Source organism: Coptis chinensis, chromosome 3 (genome assembly GCF_015680905.1).
Source record: "Coptis chinensis isolate HL-2020 chromosome 3, ASM1568090v1, whole genome shotgun sequence".
NCBI classification, from domain to species: Eukaryota; Viridiplantae; Streptophyta; class Magnoliopsida; order Ranunculales; family Ranunculaceae; genus Coptis; species Coptis chinensis.
The window spans coordinates 257,285-281,564 of NC_141458.1; the positions used below are offsets into that span (position 1 = coordinate 257,285).

General features: G+C 38.2%; 5 protein-coding genes across 8 annotated transcripts; 2 read left to right on the top strand and 3 right to left on the bottom strand.

The window, feature by feature from the left end:
• Window positions 1–43: 43 nt before the first annotated feature.
• On the bottom strand, window positions 44–3,614 carry LOC147506970 (Subtilase family protein). Its single transcript, XM_086599698.1, has 2 exons — window positions 1,889–3,614; window positions 44–892 (listed from the first exon to the last, which is right to left on the bottom strand). The coding sequence occupies exons 1-2, from the start codon at window positions 3,540–3,542 to the stop codon at window positions 228–230; spliced, it is 2,319 nt and encodes a 772-aa protein (XP_086455824.1). The 5' UTR covers window positions 3,543–3,614; the 3' UTR covers window positions 44–227.
• A 1,644-nt stretch (window positions 3,615–5,258) lies between these two features.
• On the bottom strand, window positions 5,259–7,589 carry LOC147506971 (RING-box protein 1a-like). Of its 2 annotated transcripts, XM_086599701.1 has the most exons (5): window positions 7,399–7,586; window positions 7,257–7,307; window positions 7,131–7,190; window positions 5,640–5,711; window positions 5,259–5,541 (listed from the first exon to the last, which is right to left on the bottom strand). In XM_086599701.1, the coding sequence occupies exons 1-5, from the start codon at window positions 7,541–7,543 to the stop codon at window positions 5,504–5,506; spliced, it is 366 nt and encodes a 121-aa protein (XP_086455827.1). In that variant the 5' UTR covers window positions 7,544–7,586; the 3' UTR covers window positions 5,259–5,503. The 2 variants fall into 2 exon arrangements, with proteins under 2 accessions (XP_086455827.1, XP_086455828.1); XM_086599702.1 differs by lacking the exon at window positions 7,257–7,307 and having other exon boundaries at window positions 7,399–7,589.
• A 992-nt stretch (window positions 7,590–8,581) lies between these two features.
• LOC147506972 (uncharacterized) lies at window positions 8,582–13,517 on the top strand. 2 transcript variants are annotated; one of them, XM_086599704.1, is made up of 7 exons: window positions 8,582–9,039; window positions 9,119–9,316; window positions 9,613–9,886; window positions 10,472–10,574; window positions 10,821–10,939; window positions 11,136–11,312; window positions 12,512–13,517. In XM_086599704.1, the coding sequence occupies exons 3-7, from the start codon at window positions 9,800–9,802 to the stop codon at window positions 13,289–13,291; spliced, it is 1,266 nt and encodes a 421-aa protein (XP_086455830.1). In that variant the 5' UTR covers window positions 8,582–9,039; window positions 9,119–9,316; window positions 9,613–9,799; the 3' UTR covers window positions 13,292–13,517. The 2 variants fall into 2 exon arrangements, with proteins under 2 accessions (XP_086455830.1, XP_086455831.1); XM_086599705.1 differs by lacking the exons at window positions 8,582–9,039; window positions 9,119–9,316 and adding an exon at window positions 10,271–10,373 and having other exon boundaries at window positions 9,689–9,886.
• Window positions 13,518–13,619: 102 nt separating this feature from the next.
• Window positions 13,620–15,689, top strand: LOC147506973 (uncharacterized). 2 transcript variants are annotated; one of them, XM_086599708.1, is made up of 2 exons: window positions 13,620–14,067; window positions 14,280–15,689. In XM_086599708.1, the coding sequence occupies exon 2, from the start codon at window positions 14,282–14,284 to the stop codon at window positions 15,443–15,445; it is 1,164 nt and encodes a 387-aa protein (XP_086455834.1). In that variant the 5' UTR covers window positions 13,620–14,067; window positions 14,280–14,281; the 3' UTR covers window positions 15,446–15,689. The 2 variants fall into 2 exon arrangements, with proteins under 2 accessions (XP_086455834.1, XP_086455833.1); XM_086599707.1 differs by having other exon boundaries at window positions 13,834–14,067; window positions 14,274–15,689.
• Window positions 15,690–17,098: 1,409 nt separating this feature from the next.
• Window positions 17,099–23,924, bottom strand: CID7 (CTC-interacting domain 7). The gene is made up of 6 exons (XM_086599703.1): window positions 23,707–23,924; window positions 21,779–22,632; window positions 21,014–21,464; window positions 20,831–20,901; window positions 19,449–19,573; window positions 17,099–17,796 (listed from the first exon to the last, which is right to left on the bottom strand). Exons 2-6 carry the CDS (start codon window positions 22,547–22,549, stop codon window positions 17,496–17,498), a joined length of 1,719 nt encoding a protein of 572 aa, XP_086455829.1. The 5' UTR covers window positions 22,550–22,632; window positions 23,707–23,924; the 3' UTR covers window positions 17,099–17,495.
• Between the last annotated feature and the right edge of the window lie 356 nt (window positions 23,925–24,280).

Here is a 24,280-nt window from a genome sequence, read left to right on the forward strand (position 1 = left end):
CTCTATGGAACGGTACCAATGTGTTGCACATAACAGACCAAGCTGAATATAATTTTCCTTATGCATGATCAGATTAATAACCCATAGATGTACTACAACAAACACACTCAATTTCTCAATTACATGCAAGAAACTGGTAGCCATCCCCACCAAGTTAGTGTGAGGCCAAACTTTAAAATAGGAGAATTTGATAATAGTGTTGCTGTGTTGGTGTTTCTGTTATGTTGTTAATGTTGTGCCCATTCGTAAGAAACTGGGCTGCCCACTTGGTGTTGGGTGCTGCTCCAGACAATGGAACCAAATTGCGCTCCACCCATTCCATTGCTACCCCGCTTGGCCCAAAAAGTTATTGTGTATCTCAATCTCTGCCCCACCTTTGTAAAAACTAGTCGCATGGGCTTCACAGTCACCCCTACTGTTTTTGGTCCTGTAATGGACACACTATACTCGGAGCTCGCTGGGCCTACATTGGTTAACACTCGGGTATATCTGACCACCCTCTTGTTTCCAAACAAAACCGAGAAAGATGGATAGTTTAGCTGACCCGGATCTGTGAACCGCCTAGAGCAAGTGACATTGGGGTGCTTGACCACGGCTTTCACATGATCTATACTGTAATCTAAAGAACATAGGAATGCAATGTAGTCTTTGATATCAATGTCATAGACAAGTCCTGGATCAAGTGCTTTTTGAGGATCGACATGACCAGAACCATAGGCCCATGGGGTTGAAAGTGATCCTGTTGCGGCGTCAACGAGAGGAGATTTTGTGTTGTCAAGTGTGTAGGCTGTTGTCATGAGTGCAGACTTGATAGCACTTGGGCTCCAATATGGGTGGGCAGCCTTGAGCAGTGCAGCCAAACCACTGATGTGTGGACATGACATAGATGTACCTGCCCCACAAAATGACAGTTCCGATTTTCAGTATCCACTTTTCTTTAATAATAAAAAGGCAACTCTAATAAAAAAAACGTTTTTATCATTAATATTATGGCCAAGTTTACCAGCCTTTATCCACGACTACACTTATTAAAGGGACGCTTTCGATTTTCTAAGACTGCGTGCTTGTATTATAGTTTTTTATTCTAGGATGGGAAGTGATGATATCGTTTTAAAATGATGAAAATCATCTCGTTTCAGACACCCAAATGTCTGTTTTTTTTGGTCGAACCCAAATGTCCCTACTAGCATACCAGTATACCACACAACCTGACTACTAATATTTGAAAGACTGAAACGCAAGTGTTCCAAAAAAACAAGGTGCAATATTTTCTTCAAGTTGACAAATCCGTGCAACTTTGCATTAGAGCAAAGATAAAAATGCACAATAAACACAACCCCGCATTGTTTAAAGGGTGAATAATCGCACAAGTGGCACCCATGTCTTTACTATTTTATTGTTGTGGTTGTAAAGGAATATAAATGGCACTATCTAAAAGCTAATCAGATAAGTGGATAAAAAATGACAAGAGTGCACAGCACTGTTTCTTGACAGCCAGTCTCCCAAAAAAGAGTTGGGAGTGCGAATTGCACTACTTCTTTGTGGGATAGATTCATAGATTACCCTGTATGCTGGCACACTTACCTAGAAATCTAGAAAAACTAGTAGGGAGTTTTAACTTTTTAGTAGTCAAGTACCAACCAACCACCCAAGTTGCTACGTACAACACTGCAACTTACCAACCTTCAGCTAAAAGCCTAAAACATACACATGAATTAGATCACTTTTACAGGTAAAGAATTTCATAGGTAGTTTATAATTTAATAATTTCCATTTGCCTTGATAAAGTGGTTAAAAATATATTTGACATTTACGCATCCAATATGCCAATGTGGTAAATGTTCTAAGAAAATAAAGTTAATAATATCTTTAAAAAAAATGTGGTTACCTGACATTATGTTGAACTGAGTCCTCCTAGAGTCATTGACCAGACCAGTAGGTGCAACAGATTCAGACCAAGCAGCCAATATATTCACACCTGGTCCGATCAAGTCCGGCTTTAAAATTTGAGGTGTCACCAAATTTGGCCCTCTAGAACTAAATGCAGCTACAATCGGCGATGGCCGAACATTTAACACTGTGCCACCAAAACTTAATGTAGCTGTTGGATTCGGATCAGACTGCACATAAGCTCTAATTATGTCACCCATTTTTCTACCAACAGCCACTGCTGGGATCAAATGGCTATCAGCAACCATTTCTTCCCCACTTGCAGCTGTGTTTGCAAGTATCATTGCAATACCACCTGCTTCACGTACAACTGCACCCTTGTCTACACGCGCGTTAATTCCACGGTCGCATAGAACCACCTTTCCACGAACCCGTTTAGGGTCAAGTGAACCTGGTAAACACAAGTTAGCACTGTTATTACTCTTGCTATACACTAGAGAAACCTGTTTTCCGTCCATCCCGGCTCCACTATAAAGAGATACTCCAGAAAATCGCTTGCTATTTCCCAGCAATGCAAATGCTGGGAAATCACGGTCGATGGTTCCAGCACCGACCGTGGTAATCCAAGGAGCTAAATTTGCAAGTGAAGCTCTAGTAGGCCCACTATTACCCGCCGAACATGAAACAAATATACCCTTTTCTACTGCTGTGAAGGCACCTATGGCAATGGTGTCGCGGTAATAAGGTGCAGACCCACCACCTAGTGAAAGTGAAAGCACATCAACACCGTCTAATATTGCGCGATCCATCCCAGCAAGTATATCAGACCCAAAACACCCAGTTTTCCAACACACTTTATATGCAGCAATTCGGGCCTGGATGGCCATACCGCGAGCCGTACCTCTGGCATATCCCAGAAGGCTCGCATTGGCCACGTGTGATCCTGCGGCCGTACTTGCTGTATGCGTCCCGTGACCGTCTTGGTCACGGGGCGACTCATTTTCTTCTAATGGTTTCTTTGTAGTGCTTCCACCACTTGCCATTTTGAATCCTTTAGAGAAACTACGAGCGCCAATTAGCTTCTTGTTACAAAGTGAGGAACTAAAATCAGGCCCCGACTCACATTCTCCTTTCCAACGACTCGGTACAGGTTCCATTTTTGAATCATCAAAACTTTTCGATTCAGGCCAAACGCCAGTGTCGAGCACCCCAATAATCACATCCATTGACGCCTGATCGATATCTTTTGATCGGTCAATTGTTGGTAAACCCATATTTGTTTCAAGGCCAAGGAACTGAGGGGTACGAGTAGTATGGAGAGTGTAAATGGTGTCTTCATAGACGCCGAAAACTGAGTCAGATTGACGAAGGGACTCAACTTGTTCAGAGTCAAGTGAAGCGGCATAGCCATGGTAGGCATTAGTGTAAGTGTAGAGAATAGAAGTTGTGTGATATGAAGAGGCAGTTGTTAGGGACTGAAGGTGTGCAATGTACCAGTCATGGTGGGTGGCATAGGATAAGGGCTTATAGTGATGGTTCATGTGCACTATGTAAGTTTGTTTTGCAAAGACATTGTAAGTAGGAAGGAGAAGAAGAACAACAAGGAAGCAGAACCAGAACAGAGAAGCCATGACTTCTGTTGCTTGAGACATGAGACCACAGATCTAACTTCTTTATATGCTTTTTCTTAACTGAAAAATAGTTACTAATGAGTGGGTGCCACTCACATTGAATTTTGAAATTTAATACGAAATAAGACCGTTGGCTTGTAAAACTACATTGAGGCAAACCAATTAACTGTATCAATCTACTTTAGAGACTTAGAGTAAAATACATTGAAGCTACACTGCTTCAATATATATACTCAATTTTTTTTTTCCCGATAATGATTTCAATATATTCTAGATGTCTTGGAGCTTTCTTTTTTCAATGTAAACATGACGAATACGATTCTATACTATCCTAATAGCACTTAGGTGGAGCCTATATAGAGGTGTAATTTTATCGCCCCCTATTAGAAATACCCTAATACGATTTCTATAGACTAATTTCTAAAGCAATTCGTTGTACAAACAGAATATCAATCGAGCACCCCGTAAGCAAATTTATTGTAGTGATAATTCTAGGCGTGAGGTTGCAGAGGCAGCTACTTATTAGCAGTTAGCAACTTAGCATTCATTCAATTCTAGCTAATAGTCTATAGTGTGAAACTTTGACCAAATCACCAAATGATGCTTTATTTTCACAACCTCTAAAAGACTAAAAGTCCAAACTATTATTGAATAGACCCAAATGTTATGTCCCCGTCATAAGTGCGCACCTGACTACCACAAAGAAGTGCAGTTGATGACGGGCGGATTGCCACTTCAAAAGGGCCGTTACTACTAATATACACTACAAATATATTTTTTTGGATACAGAAAAGGTGGGCATCCCATCCCCACCCCTAGTTGATGCGTCGTATCGTCCGCACGCTTTGTTTAGAAGCAACTTTTGTTTTTGTTGCAACTCCTATTCCTTGCGGTTATTCGCTTTTCCAACTTTTTGGCAATGACTTTGGTTCCTTTCTATCTACCGGCGTAATTGCACGCGTGTTGGCCATCTTGGCTAAACATGTAGGTTTGGTGCAATTTGACAAATTGGGCTAAAATCCTTCAGTGAGACTTATAGCCACCATGTGGCATGTACCTATTAATTTCACTCTAAAACTTTTGCTGGATTCGATGTGTAATGAGCATGATCGCCATGCTGTGTCGTGATGAATTTAATAATCCTTTCAAACTTTGGTGGACTTCGGTTTTTTTTTTTTTTTTGCTGCATATTTTGTTACCTTCGGTGACTTATATGCCATTCATCTTTTGACAACTTCAAGATTACCATCAAAGCTAATTTCTCAAAACCCGACTGAATTTGTCAATAATTTGTAGCACTAGACACTAACAACAACTTTTTTTCTACTAGACATCTGAATAAGTTTGTTGGCGGTTGTGGACTAGTAGCAAAATGAGGACTGGTAGTGGTCATGGGGACCCAGACATATAGATGAGGTTATTGTTGGTGGACTGGTAGTGGTGTTATATCTACTGTGAAGTTATGAACTGTCCATGTTCTGACTTCTGTCTATTAGTCCCATATAAGCTTCCACCCATCCAGAAACCGGGATCTACTTACTGTTGGGCACTGCTCCAGATAATCAAACCAAGTATCACTCGTTCACTCTACCAATCATAAGTTTACTTGGCACCAGAAAAGCACATTTTCTTCATTAAGGTCACATCTGAATGGTTTATATGTTTTAGTTTACTTGAATCGGCAATGTCTTCCGTCGTTAAAATGCAAAACGAGATAAAACAAAGACGACTGAACCAGACACCAAAACAGTAGTTAAAATAATTGCACTCAACTTGAGAGGGAACAGTAATTTCCATTTTTCCCATCAATCGTATGCTAGCAACATCCCAAAAACTGTTTGTTACCTTTTATGGCTTAAACTTTCATGTTCTAAAACCATATGTAGATTAAAAGCGAACGAAGTCATATCCAACTTCGACTTCAACAGGTACCATATAGGAGAGATGAGATGAAGATGTCAGGCTCGTTGCCATTGCCAATTCTAGTGGCCATATTTCTGAAACTCCCACTCACTGTTGTCTGCACATTATTATGATCAAATACAAAATCAGGCACTCATACCTAACAGAAAAGAAAGAAAGAAAGACATGTACCAAGATGAGTGAAGAAACACATACCCAATGGACACACTTGGCGGGTCTTGAGCCATCGACTTATACAGTGGAAATGAAATGCATGGTTGCATATGCCTTCAGAAAACAATAACTAGATTAGATTTTATAAATAAAAGGCAGAGTGTATATCCAGCAATTTCGACAATTACTCTCTCAATAAAATTGGTAAACAAGAATAAATCGAGTTCATTAAAATATTTCACAAAAACAAGATCAGATAATTTCAAAATCATTAAAATACCAGTGACGACAACAGGTATAACCCTAAATCCCCGTGTGATGTGACTATCCAAATCTTCCTTTGCCTTGTGATGGTAACAGGGTAACAACAACAACACACCCCCCCGAAAAAAAAAAAAATAGAACACACACAAACACATTGTGCTGACTACAGAATATCTCTGGTCAACATTCCTTTTGGAAAGCTAGTAGGAGAACATCATCAAACTCTTATGTGACAGTTTCACTATAGAGTATAGAATGAACAAAATTGTAAACTGTACAGTGTAAACAAATGATACTAGAACTTGTAAGGACAGTCGTGCAGTTAGCATGAAGTCGGTTTTGTTTCTAGTTGGGATTCAAGAAAGAGAGCGAAAAAGGTTTCATGGCTTGCAATCCTTGCATTACAGCTTTTGTTGCAGCAGAAACATGGAAGAGTTTGAGGTTTGTAAACGTTTTAGTGGTGGTTTGATAACATGCATCGCTAGCATTTCTTGTCATGAGATATTACAGTTTACCAAACACTCTTCTACATTGTGACTTTGTCTTACACATACTTATTTTTATCGTATCTGCGCAAGAGTAACTCTCACAAGACTCAGTTCTACACTTCTACATTGTAACCAAGAACCATGGGCACGTTGTTAAATTTTGAGCCATTCTCACATCACAAAAACTGATGGCCAAATAACAAAATTGGGTAATCTCAGTTCTCAAGGTTACTCCCTATTTTACTATGATTAAATAATAGTGTAAACCCCAATTCCTACCTTTGATGCAAATTAATTCCAACTTAAATCACATGTCCTACATATTTGTTCACATAAGTAAAAGGGGTATTCTCAAGCCTATTGGGATAAGCTATAGAAACTAGTATCCAGAGTCGAGAACATATATGTTTTTTTTTGCTTATCCCATAAATTTCTTACCCTTATTTTTTTTTCTTTTTTGTATTCAAAATGTATACACGAAAACTGACCTAGTCTACAATTGACATCTGCTTGTTTCTCTTAACTCTTAAGAAGCCATCAGTCAGTAAATTGTGATTTGTATATGACCTTTGGCTTGACCCGCCTGCTCCTAATAATCTTTTAGAAAATGCTATAAAATGGAACCAACTACGCAAATATGAGGCTTTATCTAATAATCTTTCCCAAATAGTGACTAGCATACTCTGAGCATCTATATATTGGACAGTGTTTGGAACCACTAAGTTCATATTTGAGGTCTTTGCCCATAATATTACTGATTATAAGAAGAAAAGATACATACCCCAAGCAACGGTACACTCATCACTTGTAGCACTAGCTTGATTAGCTTGACATTCAATGCCTAAAACAAACAAAAAAATTCCATAAATTTCAGTAAAAAAAAAAAAAAAAAACAAATATAACTCACAGAGATCCATGATATGGTTCCGACAAATTGCACAGTTATCAACAACGATATCTAGAAAAGAAAGTGTATTTAAAATGAGGCAATGAATGGTTTTAAAACGAGATGGAGTAAAAAAAATATTGTTAGTTAGCTAGTTAGTTACCCCATGCCCAGAGTGAGACGGCATTCCATTTTTTGATATCAAACTTCTTGGGTTTCTTTGATGAAGATGAAGATGAGGATGGTCCTGCTGCACCTTCATCGGCTGGAACCATATTTATGTCTGTGTCTCCTAGAGAAGAAGCCATTCCAGTAGAAATCACCCAAGAAGAACCAAACTCACTGAGACACTGACTGATTTTGTTTGGGGGTGGAACTTGGGTTAGCCCAAGTCCAATGGACTGAAAAACCCAATTTCGCATTGTTAAAATATACAGAGAATAATATGTACGTATATATAAGAGAGAGGAGAGATGATTTTTGGGAAATCATTCTATTTTTGTAAAAATAAGATTGAAAATCTCTAATTTATTTTAGAGAATAATATAATTAAAAGGTTAGGTTTTTCAGTCAAACAGGGTTATCAAATCTCGTATGAAGTGGTTTGATTGAAAGTGTTGAATAAAAAATCTTTACGGATTAACAAGGTTAGTTTTTCAGTCAAACAATCAAATCTCTTTGATTTCATTAAAAAAAAAATCAATTGTAGTGTTTTTTATCTCATAATTAAAAAAAAAACCCGAAAAGTTTGACTAGTGTGACATAATCCGACCCAACCCGACTCAATCTGAATTGGTCGGGCTAGAACTCATATTGAAACATTTGAAACTCAGATTGGGCTCAGGTTATACATCAACCCGACCCAACTCACATGAGTTTCATCTAGGGCTGTCAATGGATCAATTTGGGTCGGGTTTTAAAAAATTTGAACCCAAACCGGTTAAAAACCGAAACCAAACCAAACCGATAAGAAAATTGAGAATTTGAAACCGAAAACTATAAAATCAATTAAATTTTAAATTAAATCAATTAATTTCAATCACATAATTGATAAACATATACAAAATTAATCATAAATATTACTAAAATATCATCTTATCGGTTTGGTAGAGAAAAATCCGAAACCAAACTAATATCTTATCAGTTCGATTCGGTAAAAATAAATCAAATTATCCTAACTCAAACCTTTTTTTATCGATTTGGTTCGGATCTGTCATCGGATTATCAAAACCCATTGACAACCCTACTTCCACTTCCACTTCCACCCCTAATTTTGTTTAGACTGGGCCTTAAAAAGCCCGGGCAGTAACCTTCGAGAAACGAAAACTTCGCGCAATTACTTTCTCTTTTCGCGCTACTCGTGCAAGTTATTCCAACTCTTGGAAGACTTATAAAAGCCCACCACACAACTCCCTATTAATTTTCACTATTACAATCAGATTACGTTTCTTCTCTCTCGATCTGTTTCTTGTTTGCTTTGGCCTCTTTTTCGATTCTTATTATGGCCACAGCGACGATGGCAACTGCAGCTGGTGCAGCGGCGTTATTATACTATACATTGAACCGTAAATTACAAAGAACAACAATTCAAGACGATGAAGATCATAATACTAGTAAAGCATCATTTTTTTCTAGCAAAGTTGGTAGTAGTAGAGTTTCTCGAAGGCCAATACAAGCACCGGGTACATGGGTTGAGACAATATCTACTTTGTCAGAGACACTTAGATTTACATACTCTGAAACTCTTGGCAAGTGGCCTATTGGGGATTTAGCATTTGGGATTAACTTTCTATTAAAGAGACAGGTTTGTTTTAAAGATTGTTTTTTTATCATCTGTTTTATGTATGTTATACACTCATACTTTGTTTGGTCTCAATTGGCAGGGAAATTTACATGTTGCCAGTGTATTTGGTGGTAAAGATAGTGTGCAGCTAACGGGTCCTGAAGTAGCTTGTGAGCTTAAGTATCTCTTGAGGTTGTTGACACTCTGCTGGCATTTTTCAAAAAAGCCATTCCCACTGTTTTTAGAGGAAACTGGCTATTCTCAAGAGGATGTCCTTCTTCAAGAACCCAAAGCTGGAGTAAGTGTTGTTTCAATTTTTATATTTTCAATTGTGTCTTATATGGGATGGATAGGTGTTTAATATCTGAATTACTCATCTGCGAAACCATATAGAGTGGGAAAGTGGTCTGCATGGGTACAATGCAAATATCACCCTTGGATGCTCTAGGATGATTAAAGTTATGAATATGTATAAATCATGTTTGGTATTTTATTCCAAACAAGCGGTGTTAGCTATGTGCAGTTTATGTTGCTTTTCCCTCATGGATCCTTGTTTATATGATGACAAGTGTGCATATTATTTGTATTGCACAGATATTGAAACCAGCTTTTACAGTTCTTGCTGATAGAACGGACAAATGTTTTTTCCTATTGATTCGGGGAACCCATAGCATCAAGGACACTTTGACAGCAGCAACTGGCGCAGTTAGTACCTTTCCATCATACTGTTGTACGTGAAGGAGGAGTCAGTGATTTGACTTTAGGCTATGCCCATTGCGGAATGGTTGCGGCTGCTCGATGGATTGCAAAGCTTGCAACTCCTTGTCTTATCAAAGCACTTGGTGAGAATCAAGATTACAAAATCAAGGTAAGATCATGAGACTGTATTAGAATCCGTGGTACCCATGTGATTGAAAAGTAAAAGATGCACTAACTTGTTGCGTCAAAACGGTGTGCATATGTGTCTCTTTTATGTTGGTCTGTTGTTGGAGAACATGGGCTGGGGTGATTTTATACATGGTTATTACAATCGATAGTTTCATAATGAAATTCCCATCTATATAAATATAGATAACGATTGCCAGAAGACTCTTGTTACTTTTTAGTTACCCCAAAACAACATCCTAGTTCACCCTGATTAAATAAATGCAATGAACACTCAATATTTATGTCCACTCTTTTTAATTTTTATCATATCCCAAATTTACAAGTCCCAGATAATCGTTTTTCCTTGGTTTGTTAACTGCCCTAGGCTTCTGGTCCCAAGCCTGGATGGATGGGAGGTGGCAGCTGGGATATACCTTGTTCGGGATTTCCCACACTCTAAAGAAACTTTGTCCTCCCCATAGCATAAGGTTTTAAAAGTTAAAGTTCCGCTTTAGGGTCTTTTCATTTTTTCAGTTGTTCGAAAAGGTATACTTTGACAGACAATTTCTTCGATGTATTCTTTTAGATCGTTGGACACTCTTTAGGCGGAGGCACTGCGGCACTTCTAACATATGCGTTAAGGGAGCAACGGGATTTCTCAGCGGCTACGTGTGTTGCATTTGCTCCAGGTATGTGTCTGCTGTGCAAAAATATGTTTGACTTGTAATAATAGATGCAAACACTTTTTTTTTTTTTTTTTTTCTTTTCCTTTTTTTAATCTCCCATCTCCCAGTTGCAACAATTTTAAACAAAACAAAACCAAGAAGAAGATTTTCACTGTTCTAGATTTAGATCGAAGCTCACTCTCTGTAGACTTGTTTGTTGGAAACAACTTTGTCACCGTCTTCATAACTGATTAAATTTAAACTATGCAGCTGCTTGTATGACATGGGATCTGGCAGAGTCGGGCAAAGACTTTATTACTTCAGTTGTAAATGGAGCAGATTTGGTGCCTACATTTTCAGCTGCTTCTGTAGATGACTTGCGCTCTGAGGTTCTGTACTGGACTTCCATTCTTCTAGAATTTATGTGTTACTATTATTTCTTCATATGAGCAGAAGCATTATATGATATATTCAAAGTTTCCTGGGCGTTCTGAGTAAGCTTAGAATTTGGGCCTACTGGCTGACATGTCAGGCCCGAGATACTACTATTCATCGTCTTATGTTTGTTTCTCCTTCCTTCTGTAGGTAACAGCATCTGCTTGGCTAAACGATTTGCGTAACCAGATTGAGCACACAAGAATCCTAAGCACAGTATATCGTTCTGCATCAGCTTTGGGTTCTCGGCTTCCCTCCATTGCTAGCGCTAGGGAAAAAGTTACTGGTGCGGAGGGAATTCTGCGTCCCGTTTCAAATGGTACTCTGGTATGACCTAACTACTACCTTCCACAAATAAAACCAAATCTTGCATGGATTTGTATTCTGCGTTTGCACCGCCTCGTTTAAGGAATTTAATTTGGTATGAACCTTCTTCGAGGAACTGAACTGCTAGGTCACTCATGATTTATGAAGCATAGCATAACCCAATTGCAACAAAAGTTAAATGGAATTGTGGAACTTAGAAAAAGGAGGAACTAATTAGGGGATTGTTACTTCCAGTCGCCAGTAGGTCTGTTTTAAATTTTTATTATTCCAGTGGGTACAAGGGTCTTCAAGCAAAAGACAAACGTAACGTGGGGGTATTTTGTGATTTTAGTCAGTTAAAGACAAAAGTCTACTGGACTCATTAGAGAGTAACTGGAATATCAATTCTCTATAATGATTATATGATGAGCACTATAAAACGTGGATTGTATGATTTGGGCATTTGGCATTGTTTTGTTGGTCCAAGTAGTTGTGCAAATTACATGTGTTTTTTAGATGATGGCCTTCATTAAACACATGCTTTTGATTTCATATGCGTCATCAATTACAACTCTAGCTAGTTAGAGAAGGCAAGAAAGAATTATGTTTAGTTGTGTTATGGAAATCAAGAAGTATCAATAGACAGTGAAAGTCTGTGGTATTGTAAAATCCTCTTTGTAGTCGAGTTTTGCAGACACAATTAAACATACTGTTTCTATTATAACATGATAATTTTCTTTTAGGGTGCATTAAGTATCGGAATACCAAGTGGTTGTTACTTATGGAGCACTCCGAACTTCTATGGTCTTGTTTTCAGGATCTCATTAAAGGCTCCCTGATGAGACTAATTAAATTCTGGTCTCTTGGATGGATTGGATAATATAGCATTTTAAAATTTACACTGAATGTTTGTTCTATTTGGGGAAAAAGCGAGATATAAACTGTTTAAAAAGATATTAAAGCTCGTGGTTAAGATCACCAATAGATTTGTGCCGTTGTCTCCACTATGCATCGTCTGATCGCCGTGATTCTCTTTCTGAAAGAGACAAATAGTAATAATGAGATAATAGTTCCAGCTTGGAGCATATAATTGACGTACCAGAGTTGGCAATTTCTTGGAGGAGGTCCTTTTATTGCAACTCTGTACTCATCTCAGCCTCTGCCAAGCATTGCTAATTTGCTATTGATCTTATAACCCACCTTTTTTTTCACATCTTCAGGTTGTGATAAAAGGAGCTCGCAATGTTGCTCAAGCTGCCTGGTCCCGTCCAGCACTCAATATATCTTCATGGTCATGTATGGGGGCTCGCCATCGAGTTACCACGGCATCTGCCAACTTAACTGAAGGTGGAAAATCTTCAAATCTTTCAGAGACCCCTTCAGAAACAGCTGAGCTTCTTCTGGCATCCCATGAAGCAACAGCTACAACTGAAAATAATGAGCTTCCTTTATCCACACCAGAAGGCACGGAATGGAATTCAGAAATAGGCCTGCACACAGATATAGAAGCTGATGATGATAATGGTGAAGACCTAGTCAGTGATAGTAGACACGAGGACCTTATGACCGAAGTTGAATTGTGGCACAAGATTGAGCAAGGGATCTACCAGCAAACAGAGGGTGAAATAGACGATGTTGCTGAGGAAATAAGGGAAGAGGAGGAAACTACTATAGCTAAAGTTGATGAGAGTGCAGCGGAAAGCTTGGTGCTACAAATGAAAGAGAAGCACAGATTTTATCCTCCTGGAAAAATAATGCACATTATCAACTTCCACCCGGAAGAGGGAGAGATTGAAAGTGGCGGTGTGAATTCAGATGGTATGACTGACAATAAGAAACCCGAGCTTAAGGTTGGTATATTCCTCACGCCTAGGTCACTGTACAGTAAACTCAGGCTTACACAGACCATGATCAGCGATCACTTCATGCCAGTTTATAGAAGACAGATTGGTCAGCTTATCAGTGAACTTGAGAAGCAGGAATTAGATGTAAATTGTTAGATTTGGGTTATATATTGAAAAGAAACAAGGAAGAGCTTTCGAGCTTCCAAATGGTTCTCATGGTTGCAAATATTCCTAATACAGGAACACTATATGTAGAGCCAATCTTCCTGTTTCTTAAGCCACCAGATATGTACCTTAAGCTTTGGGACCACTGCAGCAGAAAAGAGTGCCATCTTATCATGGAGTTTTCTGAATTTATTAACAGGAAAAAACAATTGGGTCATTTTGCCAAGAACATCCACCACAGTCGTCTGAATGTCTGTCCAGTTTTGCAGTGACTGTTGGCAATGGCAAATCTCTCGCCATATCTTATACTGGTTACTCTTTAGTTCGTCCTGCATCATCATCATCACATACAAACTTTGCCTTAAAAGACATTTTACATGTACCTCATATTTCTCAAAATTTATTATCAGTCCATAGATTTGCAACTGATAATAATTGTTCCATAACCTTTGACTCATTAAAATGTGGTGAAGGACAACATCTCAGGGAAAATGCTTTTCCAAGGACCACATAGACATGGCTTATATCCACTCAAGCTCTTTTCTCATAAGAAGGCTTCACTCATCAGCACAACCTTCTCAACAGCCTTCTTCACAAATTTCGTCCATGCACTTACATTGGTGAAAGGACTTCATATGTTACTTGGCATGCCAGAATTAAATCAGAATTGGCCATACCTTATTATTACTTTGTTGACAAATTCTAGTAGGATAACAGAAGGAAAAAAAATGGATCTTTCCTCTTCTTAATCGACTCCACAAACTCTGGTAATTTTCTCTCTCTCTCCTACCGTGAAATTCTTGTTATGTGTTGTGATTTCGTTTCAAATTTGATAATTATTCATTCGTTTCCACCTCTTCTTATACTGGGTTTGCTTCTATAACGTTTAAAGATCGATTCTTGAATCCAATTAATAAGACTTTTTTGTAAGATTTCAATGGCATTTATTTCTTTCTCTATCATTTAACTGTAGCAATAGCAATGGAGAGGCCAAAGAGACAAGTCGTCAGGAGGCCGAAGTTGAAGTTGAATAGGAACTATTGGGGTCAGATTGAGATGAAACATGGTCGTTTAACGCAAGTTCGATCCCAGTTCAAAGTAGCCAAGTGTAGACTGCCGAGGACTATTGCCTGCTTCGACCACCACTTTAAGTGGATAAAAAAAAGGAGGAAAGAGGTGGTGGACGACCTTTTGAAAGACGATGTTTCTATGTGCATATTATTTCAGCTTACGCATGCTTTCCTCTCCCTTTTGGATCTCTTTGGCGATCTTCGTGCCTTTTCTTCTCTGGTCTCTATGGCTAACGGATTCAAACCATGGCTTCCTCTGAAAGAATATGTGAAAATTGTTAAAGCCAAGTTCAAACCAGTGGTTAAAGAGAAAGAGATTCAAGCGTGTCTGGATTTTGTTTTCGAGTTTCTACAGATAGATCAGGCCACAGTAGATGCAAGATGGACAGAAATTATGGATGCCTTTTTAAAAGAATGTGAAAGTCTACCAGTTCCTATCCTTAATGTCGATCTCGACTTGCCTCAGCGCCGAAAGGAACCAGATGGCACATTGAAGGGACAGATTCACTTTGATGACCACGACCTGTCAATGTTGAATGATTCTCAAGGTTGCAAGTGGATTTTGTTCTTTCTCATGAAATTGTTGGACAGTGTAGCACGTACTCCAAATCATGACTCAACATATGTGTTTCAACTTCCTATATATGAAGATGGAGACGAGATACATGACTTATTATCTTATCTTGTTCGTTGTGCGAGACTTTTGAAGTTTGGTCTCAAATTCAGACAGAGTCAATTTTCACACAATCTTAAAGATACGGTGGAAATTTATACAGACACAAATGTGTTACCGAAATTGGCCACATTGTATGAGAAACGACGACAATTCCTCGAGGATTGCAGTTCTAGCTTAAGCTTTTGTCGTGAGTGTCTTACTCGTATCGACGACAAAATAGCTGGGGCCCTGAAAGTGTTGATTGTGGAGTTTGATTTGACAGATTTGAACGAAGAGTGCGAGCCAGAAACTGAAGATTGGTTATTCAAGCAGCTCCAACAGTTTAATTTTGGTTGTAGTAGTTCAGCAACATCCGGACCAGAAGCGCAAGGAGGATCAGAAACTCGATTCTCAGATTGAAGAGCAGTTTGCTCTGGTCAGTGTGGCAGGACTTATGTGCATAATGGCTTTCTTATCTTTTATTGCATCTTGGAGGGCAAGGGCTGTGCTGGTGATGCAAAAGCAGAGAATCATGTTTTTCGTTTTCTTTATATTTCGTCAGCACCTTAGTTATTTAGACAATGGTTTTGTTTTTATCTAGGCCCTGTTTAGCAACTTCTGTGCAGCAGGCATTATGTAGTCAATGGGAGTTGCTATTTTCTAATTTTGGTTTTATGTCAAGCATTACTATCCCTAACTAAAAAAGTGTCATCAGAGATCAAACTCCGAATGTCTTAACGGTTCACATCTTTGGTGGCTTTGTATTGCCCATGCAGGGGCGGACCTACAGCAGGGCATTTCCTTCTTTTGTTGGTGATTTTGTAACATTACCGTCCAACACTCAATATATCTTCATGGTCATGCATGGGGGCTCGTCATCAAGTTACCACTGCTTCTGCCAACTTAACTGAAGATGGAAAATCTTCAAATCTTTCAGAGGCCCCTTCAGAAACAGCTGAGCTTCTTCTGGCATCCCATGAAGCAACAGCTACAACTGAAAATAATGAGCTTCCTTTATCCACACCAGATGTCACGGAATGGAATTCAGAAATAGGCCTGCACACAGATATAGAAGCTGATGATGATAATGGTGAAGACTTAGTCGGTGATAGTAGACACGAAGACCTTATGACCGAAGTTGAATTGTGGCACAAGATTGAGCAAGGGATCTACTAGCAAACAGAGGGTGAAATAGACAATGTTGCTGAGGAAATAAGGGAAGAGTGCAGCAGAAAGCTTGGTGCTACAAATGAAAGAGAAGCACAGATTTTATCCTCCTGGAAAAATAATGCACATTATCAACTTCCACCCTGAAGAGCCAATCTTAATATTCTTAAGCAAATGAAAGAGAAGCACAGATTTTATCCTCATGGTTGCAAATATTCTTAATACAGGAACACTATCTGTAGAGCCAATCTTCCTGTTTCTTAAGCCACCAGATATGTACCTTAAGCTTTGGGACCACTGCAGCAGAAAAGAGTGAAAAGAGTGCCATCTTAACATGGAGTTTTCTGAATTTATTAACAGGAAAACACGATTGGGTAACATCCACCACACAGTCGTCTGAATATATGTCTGTCCAGTTTTTCTGTAATTTGAAAATGCGTAACTTGATATAACTTGTAAGGTTGGTGAGTCCACGGGTATAAGTGGTAACGAAGAAGAATATTTTCTGAAATATTTTTCAGAAATATGGCAGTCGGGACTTGGAAACGTTCTCGAACCTTCTGAAATATTTTCTACAAGCGGTGTTGAGACACCATTGGAGATTTCGAACTATCATACAGTTTTCTCTTATACCATACCACTGCCCAACCATACATGTCAACAGCATAAGGTCAGCACTTGATTAAAAATGACATTGATCCAGACAGGGAAGAATCTGATAAAGTGTGCAAAGACCAACTGAAACAACTAGCAAAGAAGGATGGGTATAGATTGCATGTCCAACTCAAATGTAAATATATACCAATTGGCAAAATGACTTCAATTTCCTTCTCAGTAGCCTATATTGTCAACCCAGTCAAAACCCAAGTACAAGCTGTTGGATTGAAAGTAAAAAATAACACATCATGCATCAAAGCTTTTTCATGTATCGGGACATCTAAGAAATGAGAACTTAATAGCTGTATCACGTATATCATTTCTATGTTACAACTACAAAAAAAAATTATAAACAAAGGTACATTTACTTCAAAAAAAAATAAATGAAAACGAGGAGTTGAGAAGGCCTTGCCACCTGCCTGAAACTTCCAAAATGTGACTGATTGTCACCCTGTTAACACTAATGGTACATTACCCTTTTTTCCATCTTCCTTCATTTTTTTTTTCACTATTTTTTTTTTTTTCCAAGGCTTTGATTCCTCTGCCATATACACATGCAAGAACGATGTGATACTGATGAGACCTTTCGGTTTGATGTGTCAAAAAAAAAATCCTGCTATAACTTAAAAGGTTTGATTCTCGAGAATCAATATATCACAACACGCAGCAGCCCCGCCTGTGGTTCAGTGTACTCAAGGCCCTCTTCATGAAGCAGGTAGTGCTCTACAGCCACAGGCAACCTTGCTGGAGTTCGAGATCCCTTGGTGTGGTGGCCTGTACCTACACAGATGTACACCTGCAGGCGCTGATCAGCAGACCGGGCTGCATTTCTCAATACAGACAACTCATTTCTCAGCCTATGAATGGCTTCATTTACATGCAATCCATGCAGATCTATCATACGTTCTTGTCCTCTTCCATAAGCTTGGACCTCTGGTGCAGCATTCCTGTAGCAGTTACACAAATTATCCGAAAAAAGAATGTAAATGTACAATACAACCCAAGCAGAGCAGCAGACAAACACATGAGTAGTGGGTAATGATCAAAGTTGGGATAGAAGAACTCTGGTTATGAGCAACTCGAGTCTCTGGCTATACTTTAAGGGTTGAATATTCAAGCATGTACAAATCAAAAGAAAAACAGGGCCAAAGTGCTTTTGCTGAATAACATACAAAATCAGGGAATACAGGGTACAAGGAATTTAACTGATTCTGGGAGTTAATACATGGATGAGACACCTATAACTTCATATACCTCTGCTAAAGTTGATGATACAAACTAAGGTATTAAACATCATTATAAACTATCAGGTATTCAGGTCAATCCATAGCAAAAATAGGAAAAAGACAGTTACATATATCAGGTTACATTCTTATTTTCCTGTATATCAGTATTAAAGCTACCAAGATACAAACAATTAATTGAAAAGGTAACATGCGAATACACAACATCGACCATGCAAGTTTATTTCCTGTTCAAAAGTTGATACATAACTAGAACGTCTCCGTCCAAATTTTGACATGTTCCCCTTTCTCATTCCAAAACTTGATACAATTCATGAAGCTCACTATGATTTTGTGAGTACTCCAATTCTCCAAAGACTAAAAGGATAGAAACCACACACATGGTGGACAATCGCCAACAAAGTCTGCAGACATCTTGTCCATTTCAAGAATCTCGGTCTACCTCTATCAATATGGGACACACACACACACACACCTGTGGCCACATAGACTACTTGTGAGCCCTATAACATACACTCATACAAATTTGCATAAACCACAAATATACAACAAACACAGGAAGGGACACATATATCCATCTATCTACCAAGTACGTACATATGACTAATAAGAATCCAAACAACACAATCACAACTTCCATTCATGATGCCACCCCACCATGTTCCCTATAATTACTCTTTGATATTACTGTTTGACTTCACAAGGATTGAAGGGATCCAATATGGAGAAACATAAACACTCGACGATTTTAATCGATTTTAGTTATCAATTATTCTTTATTACTTTATTGAAAACATATATGACTAAACGGAAATTAGGAATACTTTTCTAACCAAACAAAAGTTGATAACAGACAGAAAGGTTGCCGCAATTAGCACAAAGCAATGACGATATCTGTGATGACTGATGACGTGACAATCTATATAACCAACACAACGCAATAAAAAAGTTCAAAAATAGAAGGTTAAGAAAGAATTTGAAAATTTATTCAAAGAGAAGAGTCGATAACTGGGTAATGATTTGAACATGCTAATCAAACACCAGTAAGCATCATTTCTAAAATATAGCAAAAGAAGCAACCCATAAGGCCTAAGTCAACAGTTCCTATGGGGACTTCTCCCGCAAAACATTAGTCTGAGTATTCATTCTTTACTCTATAATAGAGATATTGCTGATATTTGTAATGAAACTAAGTAAGCATCTACAAAACATAAGTATCAGTTTCTAGTGTCCAAACGGTAAAACAAACAGAAATTGTTGTTGTCGAGAACAATCCATATTTGATCTCAAGTATGAACTCATGCAGATTATATAACGAGCTAATAAAAACAAACGTAAAAGTGGATAAAACAAACCTCTGACGGTAAATGGCTTCCTGGGCCTTTCCATGAGCTGCTTTCATATGCATGTTGTGCAATTGTCCTTTCAAGCTTAATTCCTTTGCTAAGCCTTTATTGCCAATAAGATACGCCTGTCGTGCCTGTTAAACAACATCTTGTTCAAGAAAATAAGACCTCTAAAGAAAGGAGCAATCATAGCTAGAACATCTGAATTGTCGATGAATGGGAATGTAAACTAGTCATATGAGGTATATAATGTTGTCTATAGTGGAAACCCCATTCTACGAAAAAAATTCCATTTAGTAACATGAACTTTGCTTGGCCATAAAACTTTTTTTTTCAATCGGTTTAGGTTCCCACTACAGAAAATGCTTATGGTTAGGTCCCCGCTACAGAAACTGATTATTGTTAGGTTTCCCACTCCACTAAGCTTTTAGAATCTTTAATCTGCGTGAAATTACCCCTTAACAACTTCATATAAAAAAACATGTTCATGTCTGACTTCAACTTCCACCTCTATCGCCTTTAATATACCACTGCATCCAAATTTATTGTTTCATATCCTCTTACCTATGCAGAAGGACCCTCAATACTTGTTTCGTATCACTGCACGAGAATTTGGTATCAGCCACCAAGTGTATGAGGGTCAGCTTGCTGCCAATTAATACTATATTCAGACTTTCAGGTAAGCTAACTTGCTTGTGTCGTCCATACACAATATGGATACATATTGGCTAAGATAACACACAATACAAAATCAATAGAATCATGCATAAGTGATACAGAAAACATTTTCCAATGAAACTTTAAAGCAACATCTATATAACAAATTAGGGTGGTGTCAGACCAACCACCCCAATCCCTAACCTTTGGATTTTGTTTATGACGTGGAGCATGTGTGTGTGTGTGTGTGTGTGTGTGGGGATGCTGATAGTGGTCAACAAGTGCGGCTGGGCTGTTTTGGGACTGGGCTTCAATTGCAATTTTAAAAAAATCAACATTGTATGGACTGGGTTTTTCCTCGTCGTACGGCAAGGGCAATATACTAGTTCTCAACAATTATACCATCATACCAAAGGCCAAAAAGAGAAAGAAAATATAATTTAATTCTCTGGATTTATTTCACTATAATGTTTTAATAAATACATCTTAATTTTCAACCTTATTCTCCATACACTATTATTCACTAGTCAACACTCCATTAACATAGAAAATATTGGTAATATTTCTACGAAAAAAAGCATTAAGGACAAATCTAATATAATTTTACCAGGTCCTTGTGTCATAAAATAAAAATCCAGGTGACACTAAAAGACCTTTTACCAATACAAGGAATCAACTAAAACTAAAAGGTCGTGTAAAAGCAAGAACGGTAAAGAACTTCTATGCTACAGAACCTGTTCAAAATACGCATTGCGGACGCGTGCATGATCACGAGCTTCCTCCCTGAGCTCTGAATACATATTTGCTGCAATCTCAACATTGGCGAGGCAAGTTTAAATGCAGACGGCATAAATATCATTCTTAAATAATATGTATATTCAGAAACATGGATAGAGATGTAAACTCAGGAATATTACCCACTGCTTCACCAGTCTCGACCCAAACAGGAGCCCCCCGAGGAGAACCATAATTCTGTGATCTATCTCCGTAAGTGGACCTTCCTTGGCCACCGCCATATGAACTAGCAAGAATTTGAGAGCTTCTACTGGAACCAACACTAGCATTTGCGGAACCATATCTCTCAAACTTAGACTGACCAGAATCCTGAGGTGTAAATTTTTTCACAGCAGAAGCAAAATTTGCAGCACCTCTTGGTTGAGCTGAAGATCCAGTCTTGAAGAAGAAAAGATTATCTTTGTCGACAGATCGGTAAGGACTGGTACTTTGTTGGAGATTATCTCCAGCATACTTTTCCAGACCATTTTGACTATCTGATTCCAAAAGGGCAGGAAAGTCGAATGCACTCAGACTTGGAGCTGACAAGGTCTTTGAATTCAGGTTCTGATTGAAACCACCGTCAACTTGAAGCTGCAGTAGCAAACAGATGTGTTAAGGAATGACGACAGCAGCTTCATACGATAACTGGAAACTTCAAAATTCTTACCCTTACCATCATCCTTATCGATTTATGTACAGATACAGGATATAGCAAGGATTAATGGATTATCACTGAAAAGTTTTCTTGGTACTTACTGTAGGGAAGCTTGATTTTGTTACACTCCCAAAGACAGTGATTAGAGCGGTCAAGGCGAACATAAAAGATTTTGAGTACTCTAGTAAACTGTAGTACAGAATATACACAAAAGACACGCTACAATCACAGTTCAGAAACTTTAGCATACCTCGAGTTGAGTGAGCATCTCTATTGTCAAGTTCAAGTCACATCCATTTGCATAATATACCTCTGCCAGGCTTTCAGCAGCAAAACCAGGGAACTGAGAAGCCAAAAACTCGACCGCACTTATCTCAGAATCATCTGAAATGGCATGCTCACTTAACACATCCTTCATAAATTTAGTACCAGAATTTCCATTATATGGAAGACCCTCCCTTCCATTGCCGAGAATCTGATCACCGTTTGGGAAATGCTTTTCCCAAGGATTAGATGGTAAAGTCGCAAAGCCGGCTGATGACTGCTCTGACACATATGGTGTGGCTGAGTATCTCAGCTTCTCAATCACACTGTTGTGTTGGATGCCTTGGGGAGACAATTCCTGTTGCTTGTTCAATGCGAGGCTAGCAGAGAAGCTCGAGTTTTGCCCTACATCACTTATGGACAACCTTGCAAATGGGAGACTAGCAGGTCCTTGAGTTTCATTTTCTTCTATGAACTTAAAGTCAGGTGTTATATCATCGGGAAGATGGCTGCGCCAGTACTGATGCGCTTCGTCATCTGAGTTATTTGAAACAGAGGACTCGGTTCGATCTAACACTGCTTTTCCAGATGTTCCAGAAGTGTCCCATGCCGGCGCTTCACCAGGGCTAGTGCTTCCAGGTGTAGATCTGAGAGAAAATGGAACAAACTCCGCAGCATTTGGATTCAAGGCGGTTGCCTTGATCGCTGTATTCAGTGTCATGTTGTTTGGGAAACCCTTTCTTGACAAATTCATCATTATATGGACTCTAAAAAAATGATGCCACGTACAAAGGCTTCCGAAAGAGGAAAAAGAGAGGTTCCAGCAATATTATCCCAAGCCTACAAGATAAATGAAAACAAGAGCAGAAAAAAAATATATTTATAAGCAGAGCAGATTTCAAAACCCCCTCAATTTAACTAAGTTGTTACCACCTTAACAGAGCAGATATGAAACAATCGACTTTGATACGCCTTGTTGTATAAACAAAACAAAGAAGTTGTTTCATGAGTGAAACAAATTAAAAACATAAAAAAATAATTCCCTACAACGAAGAATCAAACCCTATCCCCCTCGCACATTGTTTCAGTTGCACAATAACAACTCCAGAAACATCCACATTTTAAGAGCAACAACCAAAAAAAAATACACTTTACGTTATTTGGAAACCCGGTAGGACTTGAACTTACAGGGTGCCGATCAAGAACTTAAAAGGTAGTTCAACACCAAAAATATAAAAGAAAATGCAAATTTTGATATGGAAGCAAAGTTTTTACTTGATTTGCATTTTCTTCTAAAGAACTTTGGAGGTAAAACCAACCTAACACAAGTCCTTGAACTACCACCTGTTCTAGTTAAAACAACTAGGACAGTCCAGATTTATTCACAAGAAATTACTGATACAATACCAAAGCAGGCTAGCTGCAGGTGCCGACTAGCAAAGTCGGTAAAACCTTTAGGTGATGATACTAGAGGTCTGGGGCTCGAACCCCGCCAGCATCAAAGAGTTACTGATCTCATTTAAAACAGGCTTGCCAACCAAAAAAAAAAGCAGGCTAGCTACATAATCAGATTGTTTTTAGTGTGTTTGCCAACTAAAAATCTCAACCAACCACACATTTGCTAACTAAATAAGCAGCCAACTAGTCAATTGAGCTCAAGTAGATTTAAAACAATTACCAATGTGATAGAAATAACAAAAACTATCTAACATATATCAATCACAGTGAAAATTTTATAAAAAATAATAATAAATATATCCTTGACCATAAACAAGCTCAAACCAATAATCATAAACAAACAACAATAACAATTTATTATGAATCAAAGATCTAAACACATAATTAATAATAAAAAAACAATCTTTAAATTAAAAAAATTAACAGATCTGAATATATAAAGTCAAATTCTATTACCTTTTCTAAGCTCGATTACAACTGAAATAGATTCAAACACATCCATCAACAAAAAATCTGAAAAAAGAAAAAAAAAAAACTAGCTTTCTCTGAAACAAACAAACAAAGAATATAAATCAGTTGATGAAATGAGTTCGTTTTTTTTTTTTTTTAAAGTGATTTGAGGAAGGGGAAATTTTGTTTGGTTTTGAAGCCCTTTTTACGACCACAGAAACAATAAAAAAAATTTCTTTTCTTTTCTTATTTGTTGATTACTATGTTATAAATGACCACTGTTTTTTATTAAATTAACGAAAATGCCATTATCAGGCAAATTTTGCGTTTGCTTGCAACACTTGTCCAAACAACTCATATACGACAAAGTGGTATGATTGTGTGGAGTTGGGTATAGAATAAAGATTTTGCCTGGGCTACCACCACAAGAATATCCTCATAGTGATGAGGTGGGATGTCCATCTTGCCCGAATCCGAACCCAAACTGACCCGAGCCTGACCCGATAATTTAGTCTTAAACCCCTTCCAAGCCCCCTCACTTGGCCCCTCAAGTATTTTTTTCCGATAAGATATATTTTAT

Excerpts from the sequence above, each read along its gene's own strand:
- LOC147506970 (XM_086599698.1), bottom strand. The coding sequence starts at position 3,542 with ATGTCTCAAGCAACAGAAGTCATGGCTTCTCTGTTCTGGTTCTGCTTC. Across the intron at positions 893-1,888 it reads TCAGTTCAACATAATGTCAG|GTACATCTATGTCATGTCCA; the intron begins GTAACCACATTT and ends TTTGTGGGGCAG.
- LOC147506972 (XM_086599704.1), top strand. The coding sequence starts at position 9,800 with ATGGTTGCGGCTGCTCGATGGATTGCAAAGCTTGCAACTCCTTGTCTT. Across the intron at positions 9,887-10,471 it reads ATCAAGATTACAAAATCAAG|ATCGTTGGACACTCTTTAGG; the intron begins GTAAGATCATGA and ends GTATTCTTTTAG. Across the intron at positions 11,313-12,511 it reads CCGTTTCAAATGGTACTCTG|GTTGTGATAAAAGGAGCTCG; the intron begins GTATGACCTAAC and ends TCACATCTTCAG.
- CID7 (XM_086599703.1), bottom strand. The coding sequence starts at position 22,549 with ATGATGAATTTGTCAAGAAAGGGTTTCCCAAACAACATGACACTGAAT. Across the intron at positions 20,902-21,013 it reads CGAGACTGGTGAAGCAGTGG|CAAATATGTATTCAGAGCTC; the intron begins GTAATATTCCTG and ends TTGAGATTGCAG. Across the intron at positions 19,574-20,830 it reads GCAATGCGTATTTTGAACAG|GCACGACAGGCGTATCTTAT; the intron begins GTTCTGTAGCAT and ends GTTGTTTAACAG.
- LOC147506973 (XM_086599708.1), top strand. The coding sequence starts at position 14,282 with ATGGAGAGGCCAAAGAGACAAGTCGTCAGGAGGCCGAAGTTGAAGTTG.
- LOC147506971 (XM_086599701.1), bottom strand. The coding sequence starts at position 7,543 with ATGGCTTCTTCTCTAGGAGACACAGACATAAATATGGTTCCAGCCGAT. Across the intron at positions 7,308-7,398 it reads CGTCTCACTCTGGGCATGGG|ATATCGTTGTTGATAACTGT; the intron begins GTAACTAACTAG and ends TTTCTTTTCTAG. Across the intron at positions 5,712-7,130 it reads TGAGTGTACCGTTGCTTGGG|GCATATGCAACCATGCATTT; the intron begins GTATGTATCTTT and ends TGTTTTCTGAAG.